Raw genomic sequence first — 24,500 nt, 5'->3', positions numbered from 1 at the left:
GGGAGCCGCGCCAGGACCGGAAGTGTACGAGGCGGGAGCGCGCAGGGCCAAGGCAGGCGGCAGAGGAGGCCAGGGGAGTTCCGGTGCCAGGCAAGAAGGTGGGGATTTAAGTTCTGGGTGGGGCGCGGGTCCCACAACTGCTCGGAATTTGCCTCCTGGCTCCGCTCTGGAAGCTAAGAAGGGGCACAAGAAGTGGAGAGAGGGAACCTGAGAGCAGGGAAGCCAGTAGCCGGCGGGAGGAGCGCGCTGTCGCTCGGATCGGAAGGAGCCGGTGCAGCCCGGACCCGCGTGCGGCAGGGTCAGCGAGGCCCCTGCGGTGCTTCGCCTGCGCCTTCTCCTCCGCAGTCACCGGCCCTCTGGGCCTCCCACAGGTCTAGCGGCGGGTACTGGCCCCCAGAGCTAGGGCGGGCTGTGAACTGGCAGCACATCGCGTTCCCGCGGGGGCCCCGTTCCGCTTAGGCAGGGAGCGGCTGGCATGGGACTGAGGTCTGTCCGCTAGCGCGGTGCCTCGGAGACCCGGCTTCTGGAAGGTGCTGCGTCCTGCCCTTGGGGCCCAGAAGCAGGGCGGGGAGGCGCGGGGTCTGGAGTCTGCAGGACCTGGCTGCGAATCCAACCAGCTGATTTCAAACTTTTCTGTGATCTTCTGCAAGTTAACTCAGTCTCAGTTCCTCGTTTGCGAAATGTACTTAATATGCACCCCAGGGTGAACTAAATTTGTCCACATAGACTGCAGCAGTGCACTTGCGAGGCGCCTTAGGGAGTAGGAGTCACTAGTATCAATGAGTTTTGACAGAAATGAGGGGGCATTGGCAAAGGTGTGCCCCGTGGCCATACAGGTTAGGAGGAGGGCCTGCTAATATTTTTTCTTAAGTTGTAAACAGCCATCTGAATGAGCAATACATTATCAAATTGTGATTCAGAGAGGACTAACGCTGACTACTTTTTTCTGAGCATACCTCTGCTTCAGGAGCTTGTGGTTTGATTCCTAAGTGGAAGGTAGAGACCTAGGCCCTCTGAGTCACAACTCCATCTCTCTGGGTGAGGACTGAGCTCCAGGACTGCAGAGTGGAGGCAGAACAATTGGGATAGGAAGAAGAGAGGCCAAACTAGATCAGAGTCTGGCGTGGGCTTCAGAGTCTACAGACTGGCACAGTTATGCTTCCTGGCCCCTATTGCTGGTTCAAGTTTGACCAATCAGAAATATCTTTAGCTTAAGGGCGGGGTGTTGGCTAATGAGACTTTATTGTGAAATAAAATGCCCTCAGTTTCATGTGACTGAGCCACCACAGAAGAGTAGAGAAATCGAGTTGACCAGGTGAGGGAGAGGCCATTAAGAGGTATTTTAGGGATTGGATGGGCTGGGCACTCCGAGGACTGGCATTTGGGGTGGTAATGAGGAGGAACATTGGGGGCCTCCGCCTCTTCCTTTCCTCCTGTGCTGAGTCAGTCAGCACAGAGGCTGCAGGAGGTAGCTCTGGTTGGCTCTGGCTGCCTGTGGGGGGCACCAGCTTTGTGGAGGTCAGAAGGCTCTCTCCTGAGCCGCTCTCATGCCCACAATCACATCTGCCTGATGTCTGTGAATGGCCGTCTGAGTCTCCTGGGCCCTGCTCACCTTTTGGTCACCTCTGGCCTGCCCTGCACCGACCGGTAACTGCTTGATGACTGGAGGTATTGGAATTCACTGAACTTTATTGTTCTTTGTAGGAATCAAAGATCAGCTCCCACTGAGGACAAATGGACCTGTAATTCCGGGTGTGACGAGAGAACGGGATTTACCTTCCTGAATTAAAAAGCAGGTCATTAAACTTTGGCCCTGACTTTTCTTTGTGAGAAGGTACAGAGATGGAAACCTTACAATCCGAGACTAAAAAGAGGGTCCTTCCCTCATGGCTGACAGCCCAGGTGGCTACCAAGAATGTGGCACCAGCGAAGGCCCCCAAGAGGATGAGAATGGCAGCAGTGCCGGTGGCAACAGCAAGGTGCGACAACCCTGGTCAGATGACTCCTGCGAATCTGGCGAGTGGAGCAGGGACCTCCACGACCTGGGCCAGGTCTTCCAGCGTAGGCAGAACAGCAAGATGGGTGGGCGTTTCAGTCTGATCATCTCTTGAGCTTTTAGGAGGTGGAGGGGCTGTGGGCAGGAGGCAAAACAGGTTAAACCTCGAGGACAGGCACCCGCTTCTGCCTCTGCACTGGTGAGTGCTCTGCTGTCAGCACACACAGAGTGGGTTTTCCATGTCAGCCAATCTCTGATGCCAGTTGTCCAAAATGCCAGTCTCTTCCTTTACAACAAACATGGTAACATCAGATGGGCAAGATCAGTGGTAGGGTCTGTTCTGAGTGGTGCCTGCTCCTCCTGTGGACAGCCCTTTAGGGATGGACAGATGAGCAGCAGCTGCGGGGCCAGCAAGCGGTCTGGAGCTGAGGAGTGAGTTGAATGACGGTAATTGCGTGGGGTGGGGTGAGTCTCCAGGCTGCAGCATCAAGTGGGCGGGGCCCCAGCACTCAGTGTTCCCCTCTCTGGCTCCTCCTCCTCTGGCTCCTCCTCCTCTAAGGTTTCCTGACCAACAGCCTTCCCATGTGACTGCTGCCGCCTTTCCCTAAGTCTGGTCCTGCTTTCAGGTTCCTCTCAGTGCAGCCTCGGCCTGAGGTCTCCTTCTTCTTGCATCCACGTGTGTGTTTCAGAGGTGGCAGCACTTCCCTACTTCCACATCCTTGTAGGGCAGTTGGTGGAGGGTGGGAGGCACCCCGGTGTTGCCTCCATGAAGCCCTGTGCCAGTCACTGGTCTGCAAGGCTAAGGAAATTGTGTCCGTGTCGGAGAAAGCTCCTCGGCTCAGAGGTGCTGGTGCCTCCTGCGTGGTGGGAAGTTGGCGGGAAGAGGCCCTCTTCCTCCTGTTTTCTTTGTCCTTGTGAGACCTGAGAGTCTGTGTCATCTGTGCCTTGCGTTTCTTTTTTCAGACTCCCTGCGACGAGGACTGTGTACTGCATGAATGAGGCCGAGATAGTCGATGTTGCTCTGGGAATCCTAATTGAGGTAAAGTCAGCCAAGCCTCTTACTCATGACCAGAAACTCTGCATGGGCAGAAGCTAGACTAGGCCCTTGGTCACCGTCAGTAAGAGAGACACCCTCTGCCGTAGGCTACCTCTTCTTTCTCCTGCCACTTGCCTCGCTCTTGTGTCGCCATGTTCCCCAGGCCTCTCCCCATGTGGTTGTGTGCTCGCGGGGTGAGTCTTTGGGGCTAGATGCATGGGAGGGCGTGCGTGTGTTGGGGAGACCGTGACTGTGCGCTAGTGTGTATGTGGATGGGACATGAAGCCTTTACCTGTTTGTGTTCTTGGAAAGGTTCCCAGTTGGGTAGATGACTTCTTAACCGTTGCCCCTCTCCTGAGCAGAGGCTGCCGAGCTTCCTGGCTTCCTGCAGTAATAATTGCAGTGCCTCAGAGTTGCACAGCATTCTGCGGTTTACCCAGTGCCTTGAAAGCGTGTGTGATGTCATTTGGGCCTTGCGGTAACCCTGTGGTATGGGGCTTTTCCTAGTGCTAAGGCATGGGCCCACACCCAGGTTTTGTATCCTGGGCTCCTTCCATTCTGTCACCGCCCCTTCTAGACATGTGTCTTCCATTTCTTTTTCCTTTCCCCTCACTAATCCTCATGCCTCTGCTTGCTTCTCTCCCAAGTGGGTCCTGGTTTCTTCAAGAGCTGTGAAGAGGGGGTGCAGGGAGGAGTGGCGTGAAGAGAGGGTAGGTGCTCAGGATATGGGTACATTGCCTGGCCTGATCACACTGGCTTTGTAGTTGCTTCTGGATACATCCTGCGTGAGTCACTGACAGACAGATCAGCATGTTAGGGAAATGAAACGTATGTTGAGCCTGCCGTTTCCTGTACTCTGCAGAGCCGCAAAAAGGAAAAGGCCTGCGAGCAGCCGGCCCTGGTGGGTGCTGATAACCCAGAGCTCTCCGCTCCCTGCTCTGTGTCGCCTCACACAAGTTCTGGGAGCAGCAGTGAGGAAGAGGACAGTGGGAAAGAGGCACTGGCTGCAGGCCTCAGCCCTTCCCAGAGGCCAGGGGATTCCAACTCTGCCTGCAGCAGGAGCCCCGAGGAGGAGGAGGAGGAGGAAGAGGATGTGTTGAAATACGTCCGGGAGATCTTTTTCAGCTAGGGCATAAACTGTGCACTCAACTTTCTGCTGAGAGCAGCTGGAGGACAGCTGAGCTTCCATTGGCGCTGCTGGACCACCCGCCTGTGGGAATGGGGTTCTCTGTGCTCCTACCTTTGTGCCTCCTTGGGCCTGGCAGATTCACCTCAGGCCAGAAGTCCCAGGACGCTTCAGGCCTTGGGGCTGCCATTCTGAGTGTGTGGAAGGCAGGACTCAAAACAAGATCCCATTTGAATCCTGCTGTATGTACTGCATCCTCTCCCAGCTCTGAGGCTCTGGAATGCCAACTGTCTGTGTTAGTCAGTCACCAGGTTCCAGGGAAAATGATGTCATTTGGTGGTCCAACTTACTGGAACCAAAGAGACAGAACTTTTCAAAGAAAAGGATCACTGCCAGGCGCACTGGAATTGCTAGTTTGGTCCACATGATCTCTCCTGGAGGAAGCCTGTTTAAAAAATAGTTTCCATCATGAGTCAATCAATGAGCTCCCACCTCTCCAGCCAGCCTAGAAAGCAAACGAGCTGCCCACAGTTCTCTGCTGTGTCTGGGAGGTTGAGGCCACAGTGTTTGGACTGGTAAGTCAGACAGGCCTCCTCCCCCAAGCTGCTACCTTGCTTTCACATGTACCTTGGTCCCTGGGCAGCTAGTTATAAAACAAGAGGGACAGGAACCCAAAAGAGACACTAAGGACAAGATCACACCAGAGTACATGTTTCTGTGTTTCTTTTCAGTGTGGTTTTGGACAGGAATAAATGAGTGAATCATTTGCCATACAGGTTTTCCAATGCGCAGGTGCTGGAAAATACACACAATTCCCCAGTGCTTAAGTCTTTCCTTAAGTGCTAATGTCTTTCCCAGTTCCGGGTTGAGAAGTGGAGGGTGGCAGCATTTGTATGTGTGCAACCGTCCAGTCCTGATCACACCGAGGATTTGGTGTCCTCCAGGGTCTCATCATGGGAGTGATTTGCCAGCGGATGCCTCTGCCCTGACTCGCTTCAAGTCCAGGGAAGCTTTGAAGCAACCAAGGCTTGTCTTTGTGCTCCATGTGTCCTGTCTTTGTTGAGTCACTCAGAGATCACTCCTGGACCTCTGGGGTTGGAATCCCAGTGGCGGCTTATGGCGGCCCACTCACCATCGTGGGCTGAGCGGAAGCTCCTTAAGCAGGCGCCCAGAAGCACTGAGGTGCTCGCTCTTTTAATATCCTCATTTGTTTCCATAAGTCTTTGCTAGGTTTCAGTTTGGCATTTGGTGAATCAGCCTGGAATTCTGACCTCTTGACAGGAATCACTCCCTCCCCACCCTCCTGAAGCTAGAGGAAGATTTGCTCAGACCCATTAATTAAAGCAGGAATTGGTATGACAATGAGCTGCGTGGTTTTAGGGAGTCCTTGGGAGCCTTGGAAGTCGTGAAGGACAGATAATCCTATACTAAGAAGCCGCAGGTGCCCTGGCTGCCCTTGCTGCCCCTTGGCCTCTTTGACACGGGGGCCCCACCTCCTCTGCAGTAGGTTCCATCTGCTGGAGCTGGAGATCAGTGTTAGCTATAAAATGAGATGGCTGAGCAGATGTGCCACCTCCGACCATAGTTGGAACTGAACCCTTGCAATCACATAAGCCTTTAGCAGCTCTCAAGCTCGCTGTAAGCCCTCTAAGCCCTTAGAGGGAACATAACTGTGGCCATTAACAAGAGGATGAGTAAGGCCTGGGCGCTACCCAGAGCTAGAAACCCAGGCCCCAGGAGGGAGAGCCTGACCCACTTCCACATACAGGAGAGGAAGAGGCCCAGGCCGCCGGCCAGCAGCATGGAGGACACAGCCAGGAAGCCCACTGCTAGCTGCCACTCTCTGTCATTACCATTGCACCAGGCTAGGAGGAGAGCCTGAAAGGAAAAGAGGGTGAGGACCAGGGCCCCGTACACGCCAAGCCTGGCCAGGGCCAGGCCAACCAGAGGCACCCCCAGGGCCTCCAGCTCAGGGAACTGGTGACACTGTAGGCTGCTGGCATCCTCATTCCACAGGCAGAAGTTGTAGAAGCCTATTCTCAGATCGGGCAGGTCAATGAGGTCCCCAGACTTCCAGAGGAGAGCGTAGAACATCAGGCAGATGACCACAACTGTGAGGACAATGATGCTCATGAACAGCAGCTGGTCGCCCCACCAAGGCCTTGGCCTGGCCATCTCTCCTGCCTTCTGCGGGGGGACCTGTGGGGAGGTCACAGCAGTCAGTCTATCTCTGCCTCACTTGCCCCCTGTGTCCTCACAAGCTCATGTTCTCCCTTTGGCATTTCTTATAAACCCATGGCAAGCTTCCCTCCTACCCTGCCCTCTGCCAAGGACCAGAAATCTGAGGTAACCTCGTGCCAGGAACTATTTGCTAATAAGTCATTAGCTGCCCTCTGATTTGAGGTCTAGAGGAAAAGTCTCTCCCAAGCAGCTTTGAAAGTGTGAAACATCTTCAACTGAGTGAAGTGCTCTTTAGCCAAAGACTTTGCTTCAGTCCAAATACAACAAACCATTGGAAACAGTGAGGGGATTTCTCAGCTCTTTTTTGAAGGTGGGTTTTGACTGAGGTGAAGGGCAAGGCCCACCCTTAATGGGGACCTGAAGGTGGAGGAAGCTATTGGTTTTCACCACAGCTGCCGAGACAACCACCTGGGGAGCTGTAAGAACTACCCATTGCTGGGCCACAGATCAATCAGAGCCCAACTTTCGTGCTTAGGGCTGGGCACTAGTGTGTTTCTGAAGCTCTGCAGCTCATTCGAAGGTGAGCCTGGGTCAAGGACCACTGACACACGCACTCTGATTTTACCTGTGGTGCTCTGGGAACTCATTAGTGGGTCAAGACAAGATGTCACCTGGTGATGAAATCCCATCATATACTCATTACTTTAAAAACTAACACAATTTTTTTCCTGACAATAGTAGTATATGTTAATTATAGAAAACTTAGAAGTTTTTGTTTGTTTGTTTGTTTTTGAGGTGGAGTCTCGCTCTGTCACCCAGGCTGGAGTGCAGTGGTGTGATCTTGGCTCACTGCAACCTCTGCCTCCCGGGGTCAAGCGAGTCTCCTGCCTTAGCCTCCCGAGTAGCTGGGACTACAGGCACCCGCCACCATGCCTGGCTAATTTTTGTATTTTTGGTAGAGATGGGTTTCACCATGTTGGCCAGGCTGGTCTTGAACTCCTGACCTCAAATGATCCACCCACCTTGGCCTCCCAAAGTGCTGGGATTACACCATGCCTGGCCAGAAGATATTTTTAAAATAATAATAAAAAAGATAACCTTTTATCCCACCATACACATAAAACCACTGTTAATAGTCTACCAATATTTTCTTCCTGTGCTGATGTATTTTTACATAATCATGGTGTTGAACGTAATGTTTTTCTCTAGATTTAGTAAACATTTTCAAAGCTGTTAAATATTCTTCAAAAACACGATCAATGGCTATGTAATAGTTCATGTGGAATCATCCATTACACTATTATTAGACAAATTGTTTCCACTTTTCACCATTATAAGTGGTCAGTGAAGATACTGTGTGAATTGTGTTTGGAATCTGATTTTTCTCAGGTGATCTACCTATAAGTGCAATAATTGGATCAAGGGTAGAAATATCTTTTAGTGATCTTATAAATACTGCCTAACTGGCCTACAGAAAACTTGCTAATCATAGGCCCTCTAGTTGTATATAAAAGTGCCGACTTTGTTATACTCTTTTAAAAAATTCTTTTCACTTCTTTTTAAATCAGAAGGGCTTTGTCCAGTTGGCCTCTGAAACAGTGGTCTGCACACTGTACCTTTACATATGTGTATTTTTCAATATGGGATAAGGTTTGGCTGATATGGTTTGGCTGTGTCCCTACCCAAATCTCATTTTGAATTGTAGTTCCCATAATCCCCACATCATGGGAGGGACCCAGTGGGAGGTAATTGGATCATGGGGATGGGTTTCCCCCATATTGTACTCATGGTAGTAAGTCTCATGATACCTGATGGTTTTATAAAGGGCAGTTCCCCTACACGTTCCCTTGCCTGCTGCCATGTAAGATGTGCTTTTGCTCTTCCTTTGCCTTCCGTCATGATTGTGAGGCCTCCCCAGCCATGTGGAAATGTGAGTCCATTAAATCTCTTTTTCTTTACAAATTACCAGGCATCTCTTCATAGCAGTATGAAAATGGACTAATACAACAGCATTTACACCGGGAAGTGACTAGGAACACAGAGCTTCAAGCTTTGTGAGGCATGAGGTACTGGGGCCATGATACCAAGTGGCCTCCTGGAAGCCCCAGCAAGGAGTCCCAGGTGGTGTTCAGCAGCAAAATGAGTGGTGGCCCTGGAAAGGGACCTGAAAACTACACAGCCCTGATGATCAGCTTCTGAGGGGAGCCCTCTGGGGGAAAAGCCCCCTCCTCTTTCCCAGAGCTGACTGGAAGGTCTGTCCCATTCCACACACTGCATTTGTTACAGGAAGGGACCAAGTGGGGGAAAAAAAGAACATGGAACAGGCTGAGAGAGAGGGCAGCTCCATTCAAAGGACCTATGCCAAAAATGAGAATAAAGATTGACTAGCGACGACTTTGGTAGAGACCTGGACACCCTGGCCAGTGAAGAGCTGGGGCCTGTGAGTACAGCAAAGGTGGAGTCCACATTGCCACCACCTCCCCTCAGATGCCGCTGCTCTGGGCTCAGCAGCACTGGGCAGTCTGCCCAGTCCTGCCCATGGCTTTTGCTCCAGAGGAGCCCAGTGGGGACAGTCAGAGTGGAGGAGTGAGGGGCTGTCCCAGCGGAAGCCCTGGCTGCTGCCTTGGGTGGCACTGTTTCTCAAACACTCTGGAGGCCCCAGAGGGCCAAGGGTCTGAAGACTTGGGTTTGAATGGAGTTGAGAGATTCTTGGAGCAATGATACTTGTTACAGAAGGATTTACTGGGAACTGAAAAGGTGGCATTAGTCTGGGATGATAAGGAGTTTTAACCCTTTGAGTCCATGGTATGGGAAAAATTGCCATCGGGAACATATTTTGTATGGTTTTGCTTATTTAGTAAATGTTTGTAAAAGCCTGTATCTGTGCTTTTAATGGGTTTGGGTATTTTAGGGTGTGGAATAGATTTCCAGGACTTCTCTGATTTATGACGTCATGCTGTGGAAAAGAAGGTTTGACTTCCTCCACTGTTCAGGACCAACTGGGAAGGGACTTGGGGATGCCTTTGTTTAAACACTCCCTCTCACTTTTCCCATTTGAATTCTGTTACACTGGGGTTCCAAAAAAAATTATTAAACATTTTGCTTTGAAAACAGAGCTCCCTTTTTAAAAATTAATGTGGCTTCTCAGGGGGAGATTGCATCAGCCACCTTGCGGCAGCTCCTGCCAGGTGCCAGGAGCCTTTGTTTTGACTTCCTCATTTTCTCTCAACTGACCTTTTAATGTAGAGCAAAACAAAACAAGCCAAGAAGCCCAGGACCAGGCATATGGAGAAGGTGGTGGCCCCTCAACCTTTTTGTATTCAGTCCCAGCTCCTATGAGGCTCCCCACCATCTGGTTCGACTTGGAACTTGAACTTGGAATTCTCTAGTGAGGCCCAGCTTCCACTCTTGCCTTGTGCAGTCCAGCACCTGCTTAGCTGCTCAGGCTGTGTATGAACACATTCCCATCTGCCCATCCTCAGCCACCCCCCAGCTCCTAAATTCCTACCCTACTTTCTGCTTCTCTAAATCCAATCCATGCAGCATGAGCATTCCTGGGCTCCTTCAGCCCACACTCTGGTTTAGCTCTAAATTAGGATTTATTCTCCACTCTAGTGTCACATCTCTGAGGAACAATCTTCATCTGTTTTGTTATTCTGATACACAGTAGGCACTTTTTTTTTTTTTTAAATGAGTGAATGAAAATGCTACATAGTCTCCCTGAGTTCTTTCATGTACAAATCTTGGTTACACATCTTAGGACAGCAGAGCTGCTTGAGGGAGAGCTGTGTTTAATGTCACATGCGTGTTCAGCACAGTGCTGGCGTGGCCCATCTATGCTTTCTATTGAACTATGGACAGACTTCAGGAACTTGTGCATGGAGAGGGTGGAGGTTAGTGCTCGCTTCTTTCCCTAAACTTTGTGCAGTGACAGCGTATGGATCTTTGGTTGGAAACCCTAGGCCTACCCTGGTTTTTGTTTTTTTCTTTTCTTAAACAATCCTGATAATGACACTTCCACCACAATGAGCTTGTAAATGCCCTTTAATGGTAAGCCAGTGTTTCCTTCAGAGAGCAAAAGGGAGACTGCTGAGTCACTGCGACCATTTTTAGATAAACTTTTTCCTGTTTATAATAAAATAACACATGCTGATTGCAGGAAACTGGAAAATACATGAAACTGCAGAGAAAAGACTAAAAGTCATCTATACTTCAGGTCGTAGAAGTAACCACTCTGAACAGCACACTTCTTTTTACAGTATTGTTTTACACCGTTGGGGTTACATAAAATATATGTTTGTATCCCACTTCGTGAACATCATTCTACGTGAACTAGAAATGTTACCTAAACACTATTTTAAGGGCTCCAGATAGCTGTATCAAAGTTTATAGTTTATACATAGATGCTTTGTAACATTATTTTGTTATGTTATGAATGCTATGGTGAATACTTTTGTGAATCAACTTATGTTTCCACCAGCAGTTTCAGCGAGTGCCTGTCTCATCCCATCCTCCCCAGTATTGCATATTCTTGAGTCTTTTATTCTTTGATAATGACAAATGATGAATCAGTGATAGTTTTTCTTCATAATGAGTAAAGTTTAACATTTTCAAGTGTTTGTTGACCATTTGTATTTCTTCTTTTGTGAAGTGCTGTCAGTTCTTTTGCTATTTTACAAATAATTTTGAGTTTCAGTTTTTGTTTGCTGGTCTGTATGAACCCTTTAAAAATAAAGGCTGTTAGCCTTTTGCCATCGTAGTTGTGACAGTAAAGTATAATCCTTTCCTGCACTAGGTCCTCTGGACCAAGATGCAGATTTAGACTCCAGGTCAGCATGTAATTTGACCACTGTCACTCGAGAGTCACAGCCTGAGCAGGGCCTTAGCGGGGAGATGATTTCTGCTTAAAGGTGACACAAATTCCTAGTTAGGGAAATAGAAGGAAAGTATTCTCAGGAGATTAATTTAAGGCAGCTTTTTTGTTTGTTTGTTTAGGCATCTCTAACATTTTCATACCAATAAGGGAGAATGGGATGGGGGCTGAAAGAGACACAAGTATTGTATCATTTAATTCTAAATTATGTATTTGTCAGGTTCTTATTGAAAGAGTGAAATTTTCAAAAGGATCAAGATAGCCATCTAAACGCAGGTAGTATGTGCCTCCACCGTGGTGAGAAACTAGAATAGTAAGTGGATCCATTTTGAACAGATTGTCTAGGAGAGAATGCTAGGATAAACCATAAAAGATACGGGAAACATGAGAAGTAAGGAGAGGGTTTGAGGCAGCTTGCCCTACTGGGAACTGACTGAGAGTCGGGAGAGGCTCCTGATGTGGGGAAACAGTAAGAGAGAACCCCCTAGGGCTCCAAAACAAACTTCTACAATCTTGGCCATGGAAGGACACCTTGACCCCACTGGGCCAGGGCCTGGGCCTGACATTCAGAGCTGCCTAAACATTGCACAGAGGCATTGCTCCAGAGAGGAAACCAATACAAAATCTCACATGCATCTGAACTTGGAACAGCCTCAGCAGGTGCCATTTTGAGAGCTTAGATACTGGGACTCTACAGACATGGCTCTTGCTCCCGAGCTGCTCCAAGGAGGGAGACAGGAGAGCAGGTGCTCCCATGCCCTCTGGGAGGGTCTGCTGCCCTTCTGTGTGCTGCTGTTGAGACAGATGTGAGTAGACGCCTCTCCCCACAACTTCTTTTCCGCTTGTCTGGGAGGGACACTATGATCCCAGGCCCAGAGTGGCATTTTGAGAGTTTAATGCTGGGTTGCATCCCCCTCCCAGCCTGAGTTTGGGCTGATGAGGCTGCAGCTGCCTCCTGGCTAAGGAAGGACAGGGAAATCAGGCCATCCTACACATATCTAGGACAAGACCCACTGCCCTGCCGTGGGCTACTGTGAGACTGAGATGTGACTGGCCCGTGTGTTCCACAGCTTGTTGCCAATGCTGCTTGCTTTTAAGGTGCTCCACCCTCTCTGGTCTCAGGCTTCAGTTGCTATTTTGAGAGTTTAATATTGGGCTGCACCTCTCCCTGGAACTGAGATTGGGCTGGTGCAGCTGTAGCTGCCACCCAGCCAAGGATTAATAGGGAAATCAGGCTGTCCTATTGTGGGCGGCAAGCCACCCAGGTGCCGAGGCAAGAGACCGAGGGCACGAGCTGTTCCAGTATAATAAAATATATAAAATAAGAATAGTTATACTAGATATCGGTAATAGATATGATTATATATGAATATCATTAATCATTAGTTTGTAACAATTACTCTTTATTCCAGTATTATTGTAATCCTCACTCTACAATCATAACCTAGGAAAAACCAGGCCATACAGAGATAGCTGAGGGGACGTAGTGAGAAGCGACCAGAAGACAGGAGTGCAAGCCTTCTGTTATTCCCAGACAGGGCCACCAGAGGGCTTCTTGGTCTAGCGGTAATGCCAGCGTCTGGGAAGATGCCCATTACCAAGTGGACTGTGGTCTAGCGGTAGCATCAGTGCCAAGGAAAAACACCCGCTACTTAGCAGACTGGGAAAGGGAGTCTCCCTTTCCCCGGGGGAGTTTAGAGAAGACTCTACTCCTCCACTTCTTGTGGAAGGCCTGACATCAGTCAGGCCCGCCCGTAGTTATCCGGAGGCCTAACCGTCTCCCTGTGCTGTGCTTCGGTGGTCACACTCCTAGTCCGCTTTCATGTTCCATCCTGTATGCCTGGCTCTGTCTTCTAGATAGCAGTAGCAAAATTAGTGAAAGTACTAAAAACCTCCAATATGAAGAAATAATGGTGTAGGCTGTGTCCTCTCTCTCTCTCACTCTCTGTCTCTCTGCCGCGGCTGCCAAACAGGGAAGGTCCCCTGTCCAGTGGACATGTGACTCACGTGACCTTGTCAATCATTGGAGATGACTCACACTCCTTACCCTGCCCCTTTGTCTTATATCCAATAAACATCAGCACAGCCTGGCATTCAGGGCCACTACTGGTCTCTGCGTCTTGGTGGTAGTGGTTCCCTGGGCCCAACTGTCTTTTCTTTTATCTCTTTCTCTTGTGTCTTTATTTCTACAATCTCTCATCTCCGCACACGGGGAGAAAAACTCACTGACCCTACGGGGCTGGACCCTACACCTATGCGCATCTAGGTCAATACCCACTGCTCTGCGACATGCTGCTGTTGAGACTGAAATGCGAGCAGACCTCCTTCCCCACAGCTTCTTGCCCATGCTGCCTGCCTGGAAGGAGCCCTGCCCTCTTGGTCACAGGCCCAAGGTGCCATTTTGAGAGTTTAATGCTGGGTTGTACACCACTTCTTGATGAGTTCAACTTGATGTGGCTGCAGCTGCTGCCCAGCCAAGGAGGGACAAGGAATCCATGCTGTCCCACACATACCTAGGACAACACCCAGTGCCTGCTACAGGTTGCTATGAGACCAACTCAAGTAGACCACACTCCCTATAGTTTCTTGCACATGCTGCTCACCTGAGAGGGGCCCCACCTTCTCTGGTCACAGGCCCACAGCTGGCACCATTTTGAGAGTTTAATGCTGATTCACAATCAATCTGAATGTGAGACAATGTGGCTGCAGCTGCCACCCAGGTAGGAAAGGGACAGGGAAGACCAAGCTCTCCTAAGCACACTTAGAACAATGCCCACCACCCTGCTACAGGTGGCTGTGAGACTGGAGAGTAGCTCACCCAACCCATCACAGCTTCCAGCAACACCAACATGGACTGCTTGGATCCCAGTTGGCTGCTTTAACACTGCTACTGCCATCACTCACATGACACCACCTGCTCAGGGGCTAGAGATCATGCCCACACACTAGGCTCACCACTCCCACTACTAGCTTCTAAACAAGCCATGTGGAGGCCCAAGAATCAGACCTCCAGGACCCACTAACCACCAGAGCCAGCATAAGCTGCTGTGGGGACTAAAAATGGCACACTCACCCCACTGTTGCCACCATTCGGGCCCAAAGGCTTCCAAGTTGGCATCCAAGTCCCCAGTTAAACTTCTGGGGACTTAGTCTCAGCTAATTACTGTACTCTATCCCACTGAGGAAATCACAGAGACCACTGACCCTAGGTACTGCCGAAGAAGTCATAGAAAGATCACACTGCTGCAGGCATCCAAAATCAAAGTCAAAGTATCTTAATCAACATACATACATCCTCAGGAAAAAATTCCCCCTTATGAAAGCAATTTCAAAAAACTGGAACAAGCAACTGCTACATCAGATGCAAAGAAATCAATGAAAGGAAACAGGAAACATGTAAAAGCAGAGAAACATGACACCATTGTATTAGTCCATTTTCACACTGCTGATAAAGACATACTTGAGACTGGGAAGAAAAAGAGGTTTAATTGGACTTACAGTTCCACATGGCAAGGGAGGCCTCAGAATCCTGGCAGGAGGTGAAACACACTTCTTACATGGTGGCAGCAAGAGAAAATGAGGAGGAAGCAAAAGTGGAAACCCTGATGAACCCATAAGATCTCATGAGACTTATTTATTATCATGAGAATAGCATGGGAAAGACCAGCCCCCATGATTCAATTACCTGGGTCCCCTCTCACAACATGTGGGAATTGTGGGAGCTACAATTCAAGTTGCGATTTGGGTGGGGACACAGTCAAACCATAACAATCATCAAAGGACCACAACAACTGTCCAGCAGCAGCAGATCCCAATCAAAGAGAATTCTTCAAAATGCCACATAAAGAATTCAAAATATTGATTTTAAAGAAGCTCAATGAGGTACAAGAGAAATCTGAAAACTAACACAAAGAAATCGGAAAATTAATCCAGGATATAAATGAGAAATTTATCAAGGAGATAGACATCTTAAATAAAAACAAGCAGAAATTCTGGAATTAAAAAATTCATTGAAGGAAATACATTATATGCTCAAAAACTTCAATAGTAGACTACACCAAGCAGAAGAAACAATCTCAGAACTCGAAGATAGGACTTTTGAAATAATCCAGTCAGACAAAAATGAGGAAAAAAGGATAAAAAAAGAATGAATAAAGCCTTTGAGATTTCTGGGACTACAAGAAGTAACTGAACTTATGAATTATTGGTATTTCCGAAGGGGAAGAGAGATTAGAAGGTTTGGAAAACATATTTAAAGAAATAGACATCCAGATACAGGAGGCCCAGTGATCCCCAGGAAAATACACTGCAAAAGGACCTCACCGTGGCATATTCAAAATGTCTGAAGTCAAGTGAAAGAAAGAATTTTAAAATCAGCAAAAGTGACTAGTCACCTATAAAGGAAATCCCAAATCACATCAGACTAATTGAGGACTTTTCAGCAGAATCCTTACATGCCAGAAGACAAGGGGATGGCATTTTCAAAGTGCTAAAGAAAAAAACCCAAAAAAACAAAAAAAAACAAAGTGTCTGTCAGCCAAGAATTTTGTATCCTGCCAGAATAAGCTTTATGAAAGGAGAAATAAAGTCCTTCCCATACAAGCAAATGCTGAGGGAATTTGTCACCACTAGACTGGTACTACAGGAAATGCTCAAAAGGGTCTTAAACATTGAAATGAATGGTGTTTTTAATTATTTTTGATGCAGGGTCTTGCTTTGTCACTCAACGTGGAATGCAGTAGTGCAATCATAGTTCACTGCAGCCTTGACCTCCTGGGCTCAAGCAGTCTTCCTGCCTCAGCCTTTTGAGTAGCTAGAACTACAGACACGTGTCACCATGCCCGGTTAATTTTTAATTTTTTTGTAGAGACAGGATCTTGCTATTTTGCACAGGTTGTTCTTGACCTCCTGACATCAATTAATCCCCCTGCCTGGCATCAATTAATCCCCCTGCCTAGCATCCCAAAGCACTGGGATTAAAGGCATGAACCACTATGCCCAGCCAAAAGGTTGATATTCACCATCACAAAAACATACAGAAATATAAAACTCATAGTTTGTATAAAACAATCATACAAAGGAAGAGAAAGGAATCAAATGGCAACATGACAGAATTTCATCAAAATACAAAGTCAAAAAGGCAAAGACAAATAATTTATAAAACAACTTGAAAACAATAATATAACAGAAACAAAGTCTCACAGATCCATATTAACCTTGAATGTAAATGGATTAAATGCTCCACTTAAAAGATAAAGATTGGCAGAATGGATTAAAAAACATGATCCAACTACATGTTGCTTACAAGAAACTAACCTTACCCATAAAGACATATAGACTGAAAACAAAGGGGTGCAGAAAGATATTCCATGTAATTAGAAACCAAAAGCAAGCAGGCATAGCTATACTTATGTCTGATAAAACAGATGACTTTAAATTAAAAGTAGTAAGAAAAAAAAGATAAAGAAGGTCATTGTGTAACGATGTAGGGATAAATTCAGCAAGAGGATATAACAGTCCTAAATATATACGTACCCAACATTTAAGCACCCAGATTCACAAAACAAATATCACTAAAGAAAGAGGTAGACAGCAATACGATAATTGTAGGGGACTTTAACACTCCACTCACAACACTTGACAGATCATTGGGACAGAAAATTAACAAAGAAACATTGTATTTAAATTGAACTTTAGACCAAATGGACTTATAAAACATTCTACCCAACAACTACAGAATATACATTATTTTTGTCAGCACATGCAACATTCTCCAAGATAGATCACATGTAAGGCCACAAAAGAAGTTTTAACAAACTTTTTAAAAATTGAAATTATATCAAGTATCTTCTCAGACCACAGTGGGATAAAACTAGAAATCAATACCAAGAGGAACTTTGGAAACTATATGGATACATGGAAATTAAACAGCATGCTCCTGAACAATTACTGAGTCAATGAAGAAATTAAGACAAATTAAAAACATCTTTGAAATGAATGCAAAACCCCATAGTACTAAATCCTGCAGGTTACCGCAAAAGAAGTGCTTAGTGGGAATTTTATAGCATTAAATGCCTAAATCAAAAAAGTAGAAAGATCATGAATTAGCAACCTAACATTGCACCTCAAGGAATTAGAAAAGGAACAAACCAAATCCAAAGTTAGCAGAAAAGAAATAGCAAAGATCAGAGCAGAAGTAAATGAAATAGAGACAAAAAATGTACAAAGGATTGATGAAACTAAAAGTTCATTTATTGGTTCTTTGGATCAATGAAACTAAAAGCTGATTATTTGAAAAGATAAACAAAATTGATAAACCACTAGCTAGACTAACCGAGAAGAGAGAAGATCCAAATAAACACAATCAGAAGTGAAAAAGACATTACAACTGATATCATAGAAATACAAAAGATCATCAAGAACTATTATGAACAACTACATGCTCACAAACTAGAAAAACTAGAGGAAATGGATACATCCCTGGAAACACAAAAACCCCCAAGATTGAACCAGGAAGAAACAGAACTTATAAACAGACCAATAATGAGTAGTGAGATTGACTCAGTAATAAAAAAACTCCCAAGAAAGTTTAAGACTAGATGTATTCACAGCCAAATTCTACCAAACATACAAAGAAAAACTAATATGAATAATCCTGAAACTATTACAAAAATCAAGGAGGAAGGAATTCTCCCTAACTCATTCTCTGAGGTCGGGGTCACTCTGATACCAAAAACCAGACAAGGACACAACAGAAAATGAAAACACAGCCCAATATCCCTGATGAATGTAGATGCAAAAATCCTCAACAAAATACTAGTAAATCCAATTCAACAGAACATCAAAAAGGTAATACACTATGATCAGATGGGATTTATTGCAGGGATGCAAGGATGGTTCGACATATGCAAATCAATAAATATGATACGCTGGGTTGCTGGATTGCATGGTAGTCCATTTTCAGTTCTTTGAGAAATCTCCATACTGTTTTCCCTAAAAGTTGTACTAATTTGCATTCCTACCAACAATGTATAAGCATTCCCTTTTCTCCACATCGTTGACAATATCTGTTGTTTTTAGACTTTTTTTTTTTTTTTTGGAGATGGAGTCTTGCTCTGTTGTCTAGGCTGGAGTGCAGTGGCGTGATCTCAGCTCACTGCAACCTCCGCCTCCCAGGTTCAAGCGATTCTCCTGCCTCAGTCTCCTGAGTAGCTGGGACTATAGGCATGCGCTACCATGCCCAGCTAATTTTTGTATTTTTAGTAGAGATGGGGTTTCACCATGTTGGGCAGGATGGTCTCAATCTCCTGATCTCATGATCTGCCCGCCTTGGCTTCCCAAAGCGCTAAGATTACAGGCATGAGCCACCACGCCTGGCCTAGACTTTTTAATAATGGTCATTATGACTGGTGTAAGATGGTAGCTCATTGTGGTTTTAATTTGCATTTCTTTGGTGATTAGTGGTGTTGAGCATTTTTTCATATGTTTCTTGGCCACTTGTATGTCTTCCTTTGGAAAATGTCTGTTTATGTCCTTTGCCCACTTTTTAATGGGGTGGTTTTTTCTTGTTGAGTTGTTTGTGTTCCTTGTAGATTCTGGATATTAGTCCTTGGTCAGATGCATAATTTGGCAGCCCCTTCCCCACCGGGCACCACCAGCAGCAGTTGCTATCATGGCCCTGAGGACTGCCTCATGGAACTTACATGTTTTAATTTTGCTGCTGTTAAACATTACACACTTTGCAGATTTTGCAGAGTAGAATATTAAAAGAAAAAACCAGGTAAGCCATTGGGTTCCTAGGGCCTTTCTTTTCATAATGATTTCAGAAGGCCAAAGGGGACCAGGGAGGGAAGAACTTGCTTTGATAAGACTCTTTGATCAGTGGAAGGTGTCTGAGAAGAAATCTAATTTTAGTGAGAACTTATTAATAATTAAAAACAGACCTCAAAATCTCTTGAGAATTTACTATATGCCAGGCTTTGTGCTAAGCACTTAACAGGTATTATCTTATTAATTTCTTATAACCATGTGGGGTAGAGTTACTGTTTTCACCTTCATTTTCCAGAGAAGAAAACAGGCCTAGTGAGGGTCAATAACTTGCCCAAGTTTGCACAGCCAGTGAATGGTGGAGCCTGTCAGGCTGCATTGTTAATCACCTTGAGGATTTACCTCTAACTGGGGGCCTGGCCCTTTACATGCATTTACTCATTTAATCTTCACAACACCCTTGTGTGGACATTATTGTCACTGTTCCCATTTGATGTAGTGAAGATAGTGTGGAATACTGGTTCTGAGCATGGACCTTGAAGCTATGACTTCTAGGTTCAAGACCCTGCTCTTCCATTCACCAGCTGTGTGATCTTAGTTACTTAACATCCTTCTGCCTGGATTTCTCATCTGTAAAATGGCTCTAATTATATAACTTATTTTGTAGATGTTACGGAAATTAAATGAAGTAATTTGTGCATGGCACTTAGAACATGACCTGGTAAGTATTATTTAAATTATTACTACTATAGAGAGAAAACTGAGGCTCAGAGAAGTTAAGCCCAGGCTACCAGCTTGACAGTATGAAATTCTAGGAAGACAAATAGTGCCAGGGTTCATTCCCAGAGATGAACTCTAGGAAGCTGGCCTCATTTATGTTTGGTTGTGATGACTCCAGGATGCAGCTGCCCTGTTGAGAGGTAGCACAGTGTGGTGGTAAGGAGCATGGGTTTTAGAGCCAGATGACCTGGGAGCATGTCGCTGTTCTGCCACTCACAAGTCATGTGATCCTGGCAAGTTACGTAGCCAGCCTGAGCCTCACATCCTCATCTGTGATGCGTCAGTTGTCACGTTCTTCATGCGCTGTTGTGAGACTGAAGGAAGTTCACTCATATATAGAGGCCTTGGGGTCTGACACAAACTGGGTCGATGTGTCTGGTCTGGTCATGATGCTGAAGCAATAGCTCAGGGGGATAAACGGGAATTGATGGAGAGTCAGGTAGAGATGGTTGGGTGTGTCGCCTGAATGGAGAGAGAACTGGGAAGGAAATGTTAGCAGAATAAAGCCAGGGCAACAGAACTTGCCAGGGCATAGAACAAGGGTGCAGGTTTACTGGTCGGAGGCCACCAGTCCTGGCTAAAATATTTCTGGTGGAACACATTGAAGATCATTGTGTTCATGGTTTGGGTGTGGCTGTCACAAAAATAAAAAGGGAAGAAGAAAGGGAAATGTATCATTTTTCCTTTGACAGAAACATGAAGTCCAGGTTCTAATTTTTTTCAAAACAGGGCTACTGCAGTGTTTTTCAACAGTGTATATAGGTGGTGGCAGCTCCTGGATTTCACAGTATTTTCTGTGGACAGCCATCCCAACCACCAAGTTTTTTATGAATGCTGTGATGTTTTGATTTACTTAATTATTCCATGTAAATAAAACAGCTTTATCAGACGAAATAGGACTATACCATGAGACTGTAACATAAAGTCAGAAGCATGAGTCCAGGCACCCAGTTAACAAGCCACTGAGATAGCTGTTTAAATGATTCCATTAATATTAGTTAACTTGCTATTTGTGCAATTGTTTTGTTGATTATTAGCTCTCACTAGCAGATAATCCAAGTGGGAACAAAGGTTACAAAAAGTTTAGAGGGAGAAGAAGATCCTTAAAAATGAGAAAATGTCTACAAATGACCCATCCTAATTTGTTTGTTTGAGACAGAGTCTCGCTCTGTCGCCCAGGGTGGAGTGCAGTGGCACCATCTTGGTTCACTGCAATCTCTGCCTTCTGGGTTCAAGCAATTCACCCGCCTCAGCCTCCCACCACCACGCCCAGCTAATCTCATTTGGTTTCTGTTGGCAGGAGTCTGCCCAGTTTATGGGCAGCTAAGATTCACAAGATTCAGTGTTTGAGAATCAGTAGTACCAGAAACTAGTGATTGCCTTGCCTTTGGCTGTCAATGGTTAGTTTTCCTGCTCCAGCCCTCTCTTCTGCAATTACAAAGGCAATTTGCCACCCACTTCGACTGATGGGGTCAGCATTTCATCTTGTAACTCTATTAGTGAAACATTTTGGATGACTGCCTGAATCAGAGGCCCTGGGGATCAGTGCCAGGACAAACCAGGTGCCTGCTCTCATTGAGCTTGTACTCTAGTTTGGAAGGCAAACACCAAACGTATTTTTTAAAAGATCATTATACTTTTTGAAAAGCTTTGGGAAGGAAATAAACAGGGTGAGTGAGGGAGATAAACTGGCAGGAGGAAGTGATGACTAGATTATAGGGTCGGGGAAAGCCTGTCTTCAGAAGAGACATTTGTTTTGCGTCCTGAAAGCGTTCTTCATTAACTAATGTTGAAGCAATTGATTAGCTAACTAGAAAAGAGAAATAAAACTATTTTAGGTCCTCATCTCACTCCACATACCAAAATAAATTTCACATGGATCCAAGAGTGAAAGGTAAAACCATAAAAAGAATCAAAGATCTGGAAAAAAGGATATATTTGATTTATGAGTGAAAAATAAAATTTGGAACTTAAGAGCAAATGGAAACTACAAAGAAAGAATTGCACAGGTTTAACTCTTCTAAAATCTAGATTTCTATTCACCAAAAACAACATAAATATAATTAAAAATCAATGAGCATATGGAAAATACCTATCACAACTATGAAATGACTAATGTACTTAACGTTTAAAATGTTTATGCAAACTGTGAAAAAACATTAAACCTCATTAAAAATGGACAAATATGAAGAGATAATTCACAAAGAATGCAAAGTAGTTAACTAACATGAAAAAAAAATTCTGTAACTTTTTTAAAGATACGCCAAATAAAATAACCTGAGTTTCCCTGTCAACACTGTAGGTAAAAACACTTGATGATACCAAAAGTCTGCGGTAAAACTGGCATTCTCACACAGTGATGGTGGATATGAACATCTGTACACACTTTCAGGGAGGCAGATTGGCAATACACATTAAAAACCCTAAAAACAGTCATATCTCTTTGGCCCACTTTTATAAATGTATCCTAAGATAGCAATCAGAAATCCAGTTAATAATTTATACATAGGAATGTTCAGCACAGCACAAAATGGGAAGCGGGTTGAAAGTCCAATATTAGAAGTCAACTATGACGTATCAGGGATAAAATACTATGCATCTTTTAGAAAAAGCAGGTATAAAATCACTCTGCATAGTGTACCTACATCCATATAAAGAGGCATAGGAGAAAGAGACTAAAGAAGTATTTGAAAATGTTAATGTTAGCTGTGGTAGCTCTGGGTAGTCACATTACAGGCAATTGTTCTTCTCTATTTGCATTAAAATATTTTTAGAATTATGGGCTACATTTATAAAAAAAATAAATTTATAAAACAGACAGACAAAACAACCTTAGTAATTAGATAAAGCAGGGACTAAGCTGGAAAGAAAGTTGAGAAAGGGGAATATGTGCAAGATTGAAAAAATATCTCATGGTCCGAGTCTCAGACCTGAGATTTTGGGGAAGGTGGTATGGGAAGTTGATATTGAAAAATGCTCTTCAGTTATCATGAGGGAAGAAAAGAAGGAAATATGTATCTTTTCCCTCTTCCAAAGGAACCTTTGATTTTATAGGCAAAGAAGCATAGTGGAAGTTATTAGCGAAACTAAGCCCACATTTTAAAAAAATCTCTTAAAATATGCACCAAGAGAACTAAAATACCACCATGGATTTCCATTGGGGCATGAGAAGCAATCTGGTCTAATAACTAATATAAGATCTAAACATCTCTTAGGTCCTATTCTTTGAGGCAAGAACACAAGTTTTTCTGTTGATATTAATTTTCAGTGTGTATTTTAAAGTTTTATGATGTGTTCATAACTACCTTTGAATAGTGGTTTAGTTAGTGGTGGTCAGTGACCTGCTTTTGTTTGCCTGTTTCTGATGAACAGTGTGTCGCACCAGCCACAGCCATGTCCTTGTACACACTGCGTGCAAGACTCTGCTGTGCGTAGTCAGCCCTGCATCATTTCTAACCAGTTACACTGGCCTTACTTTCATCATCTTTGAGGCCAGAGCTACACATGTTGATGCTGCAGAGTGGAAGGAAGGACAGCAGAAAGTAAAGGGGGTAGATTATGTAGATTATACAGACATGAGGGAGGGAAGGTCAGAGATACGGAACAACCAGTGAGTTCCCCGGTGCGGATTGCCAGAACGTGAAATATCTGAGAAGAAAACAAAATTGTCTTACAAGGTAGTGGACGTCTGGGTAAGCTGTGATGCTTGCAGGATCAGTACTTACAGAAAGCAGGTGAAGAGCCCACAGGAACAATGAAAAGGAGAAGCAGGAAATTAGGGTTGGTTATTTGAATCTTCCTTCTCGCTGGCTTTCTAATGTCAGACTCCAGAAAGGAGGAGTGGAAGGGAAATGGCAGGAGGATGCAGTCCTGAGCTGGTGCCCTCTCGCATTCACAGTTGTGCCTAGTAAACAGCTCTCTGAACTTTGGTACATTTGTTCTGACTGATGTCACTATCAGCTGATTTCACTTTCGTTTCCTAACTTGCCAGTGACCCATGACTTTTCAGAAATGAGGTATGTAAACAACTTTTTACTGTGCATCATGACATACTCTTTACTCACACTGTAGCTGGCAAACCAACTGATTTAAAGAGCCAGGAAATGTCTTGATTATATCACACAATAATTCCAGAAAGGGAAGTAGCCGAAGAACTCTCGAAGCTCCCAGTGATTTAAACTGCAAGATAAACACAACCCGGATTTTTATTCAGAAGAAACCCCTCAGGATCATCTGGTCCAAGCTCTCAGCCAATGTGGCAGTCAGGACCCAGGTCACCTCCTACTTATTCTCTTGGGAAGCAGCTATGCCGTCTGTCCCCCCATCCCCTTTCAGAGATCAGTTTTGTAATGATGACTGGGCTTCTCTGGACACAAAATTTTGTGTCCTGAGCGTTCTTACTAGGGTATTTAGGCCCATGTTGGAGCAGCTGGAACATCTATTTTATTTCAAAATAAGAGCAGAACAAAGCTTTTATTTTTGTAAGCATTGGGGCTCCTGGCCAGAGTTTAAAAATTGCTTCCGTTGCTCACATGACCAACTGGAAATTTCAACTGTGGGTTAAACTTGGTTACGTGAGTCCGCTACCTAGTGCTATTGCTGAATCCTTCAGCGTTTCTCTTCTGCTTCCCTGCCCTTCCTCCAAAGGAGGAGTTCTTCGAACTGCTACATTGCCCTCCCCCTGCCCCTAGTTCTTTTAAACTCAAACTCTAGAAAGAGGTGATGGGATCCAGGTGGAAAG

General features: G+C 45.4%; 2 protein-coding genes across 8 annotated transcripts; one reads left to right on the top strand and one right to left on the bottom strand.

Moving 5' to 3' along the window:
- CYREN (cell cycle regulator of NHEJ) lies at positions 1 to 4,931 on the top strand. Of its 6 annotated transcripts, none has more exons than XM_037991092.2 (4): positions 1 to 98; positions 1,705 to 2,082; positions 2,960 to 3,035; positions 3,895 to 4,931. In XM_037991092.2, the coding sequence occupies exons 3-4, from the start codon at positions 2,988 to 2,990 to the stop codon at positions 4,159 to 4,161; spliced, it is 315 nt and encodes a 104-aa protein (XP_037847020.2). In that variant the 5' UTR covers positions 1 to 98; positions 1,705 to 2,082; positions 2,960 to 2,987; the 3' UTR covers positions 4,162 to 4,931. The 6 variants fall into 6 exon arrangements, with proteins under 6 accessions (XP_037847020.2, XP_007981194.1, XP_072865472.1 ...); XM_007983003.3 differs by having other exon boundaries at positions 2 to 98; positions 1,705 to 1,979; XM_073009371.1 differs by having other exon boundaries at positions 4 to 90; positions 1,705 to 1,979.
- TMEM140 (transmembrane protein 140) lies at positions 4,865 to 23,736 on the bottom strand. 2 transcript variants are annotated; one of them, XM_037991089.2, is made up of 3 exons: positions 23,485 to 23,736; positions 19,977 to 20,237; positions 4,865 to 6,357 (listed from the first exon to the last, which is right to left on the bottom strand). In XM_037991089.2, exon 3 carries the CDS (start codon positions 6,331 to 6,333, stop codon positions 5,806 to 5,808), a length of 528 nt encoding a protein of 175 aa, XP_037847017.1. In that variant the 5' UTR covers positions 6,334 to 6,357; positions 19,977 to 20,237; positions 23,485 to 23,736; the 3' UTR covers positions 4,865 to 5,805. The 2 variants fall into 2 exon arrangements, with proteins under 2 accessions (XP_037847017.1, XP_007981200.1); XM_007983009.3 differs by lacking the exon at positions 19,977 to 20,237 and having other exon boundaries at positions 23,485 to 23,734.
- Between the last annotated feature and the right edge of the window lie 764 nt (positions 23,737 to 24,500).

The sequence above is a fragment of the Chlorocebus sabaeus genome, chromosome 21, assembly GCF_047675955.1.
Source record: "Chlorocebus sabaeus isolate Y175 chromosome 21, mChlSab1.0.hap1, whole genome shotgun sequence".
Lineage (NCBI taxonomy): Eukaryota > Metazoa > Chordata > Mammalia > Primates > Cercopithecidae > Chlorocebus > Chlorocebus sabaeus.
Note: the sequence above shows the minus strand (reverse complement) of the source record. Positions and strands in the feature narration are given on the sequence as shown.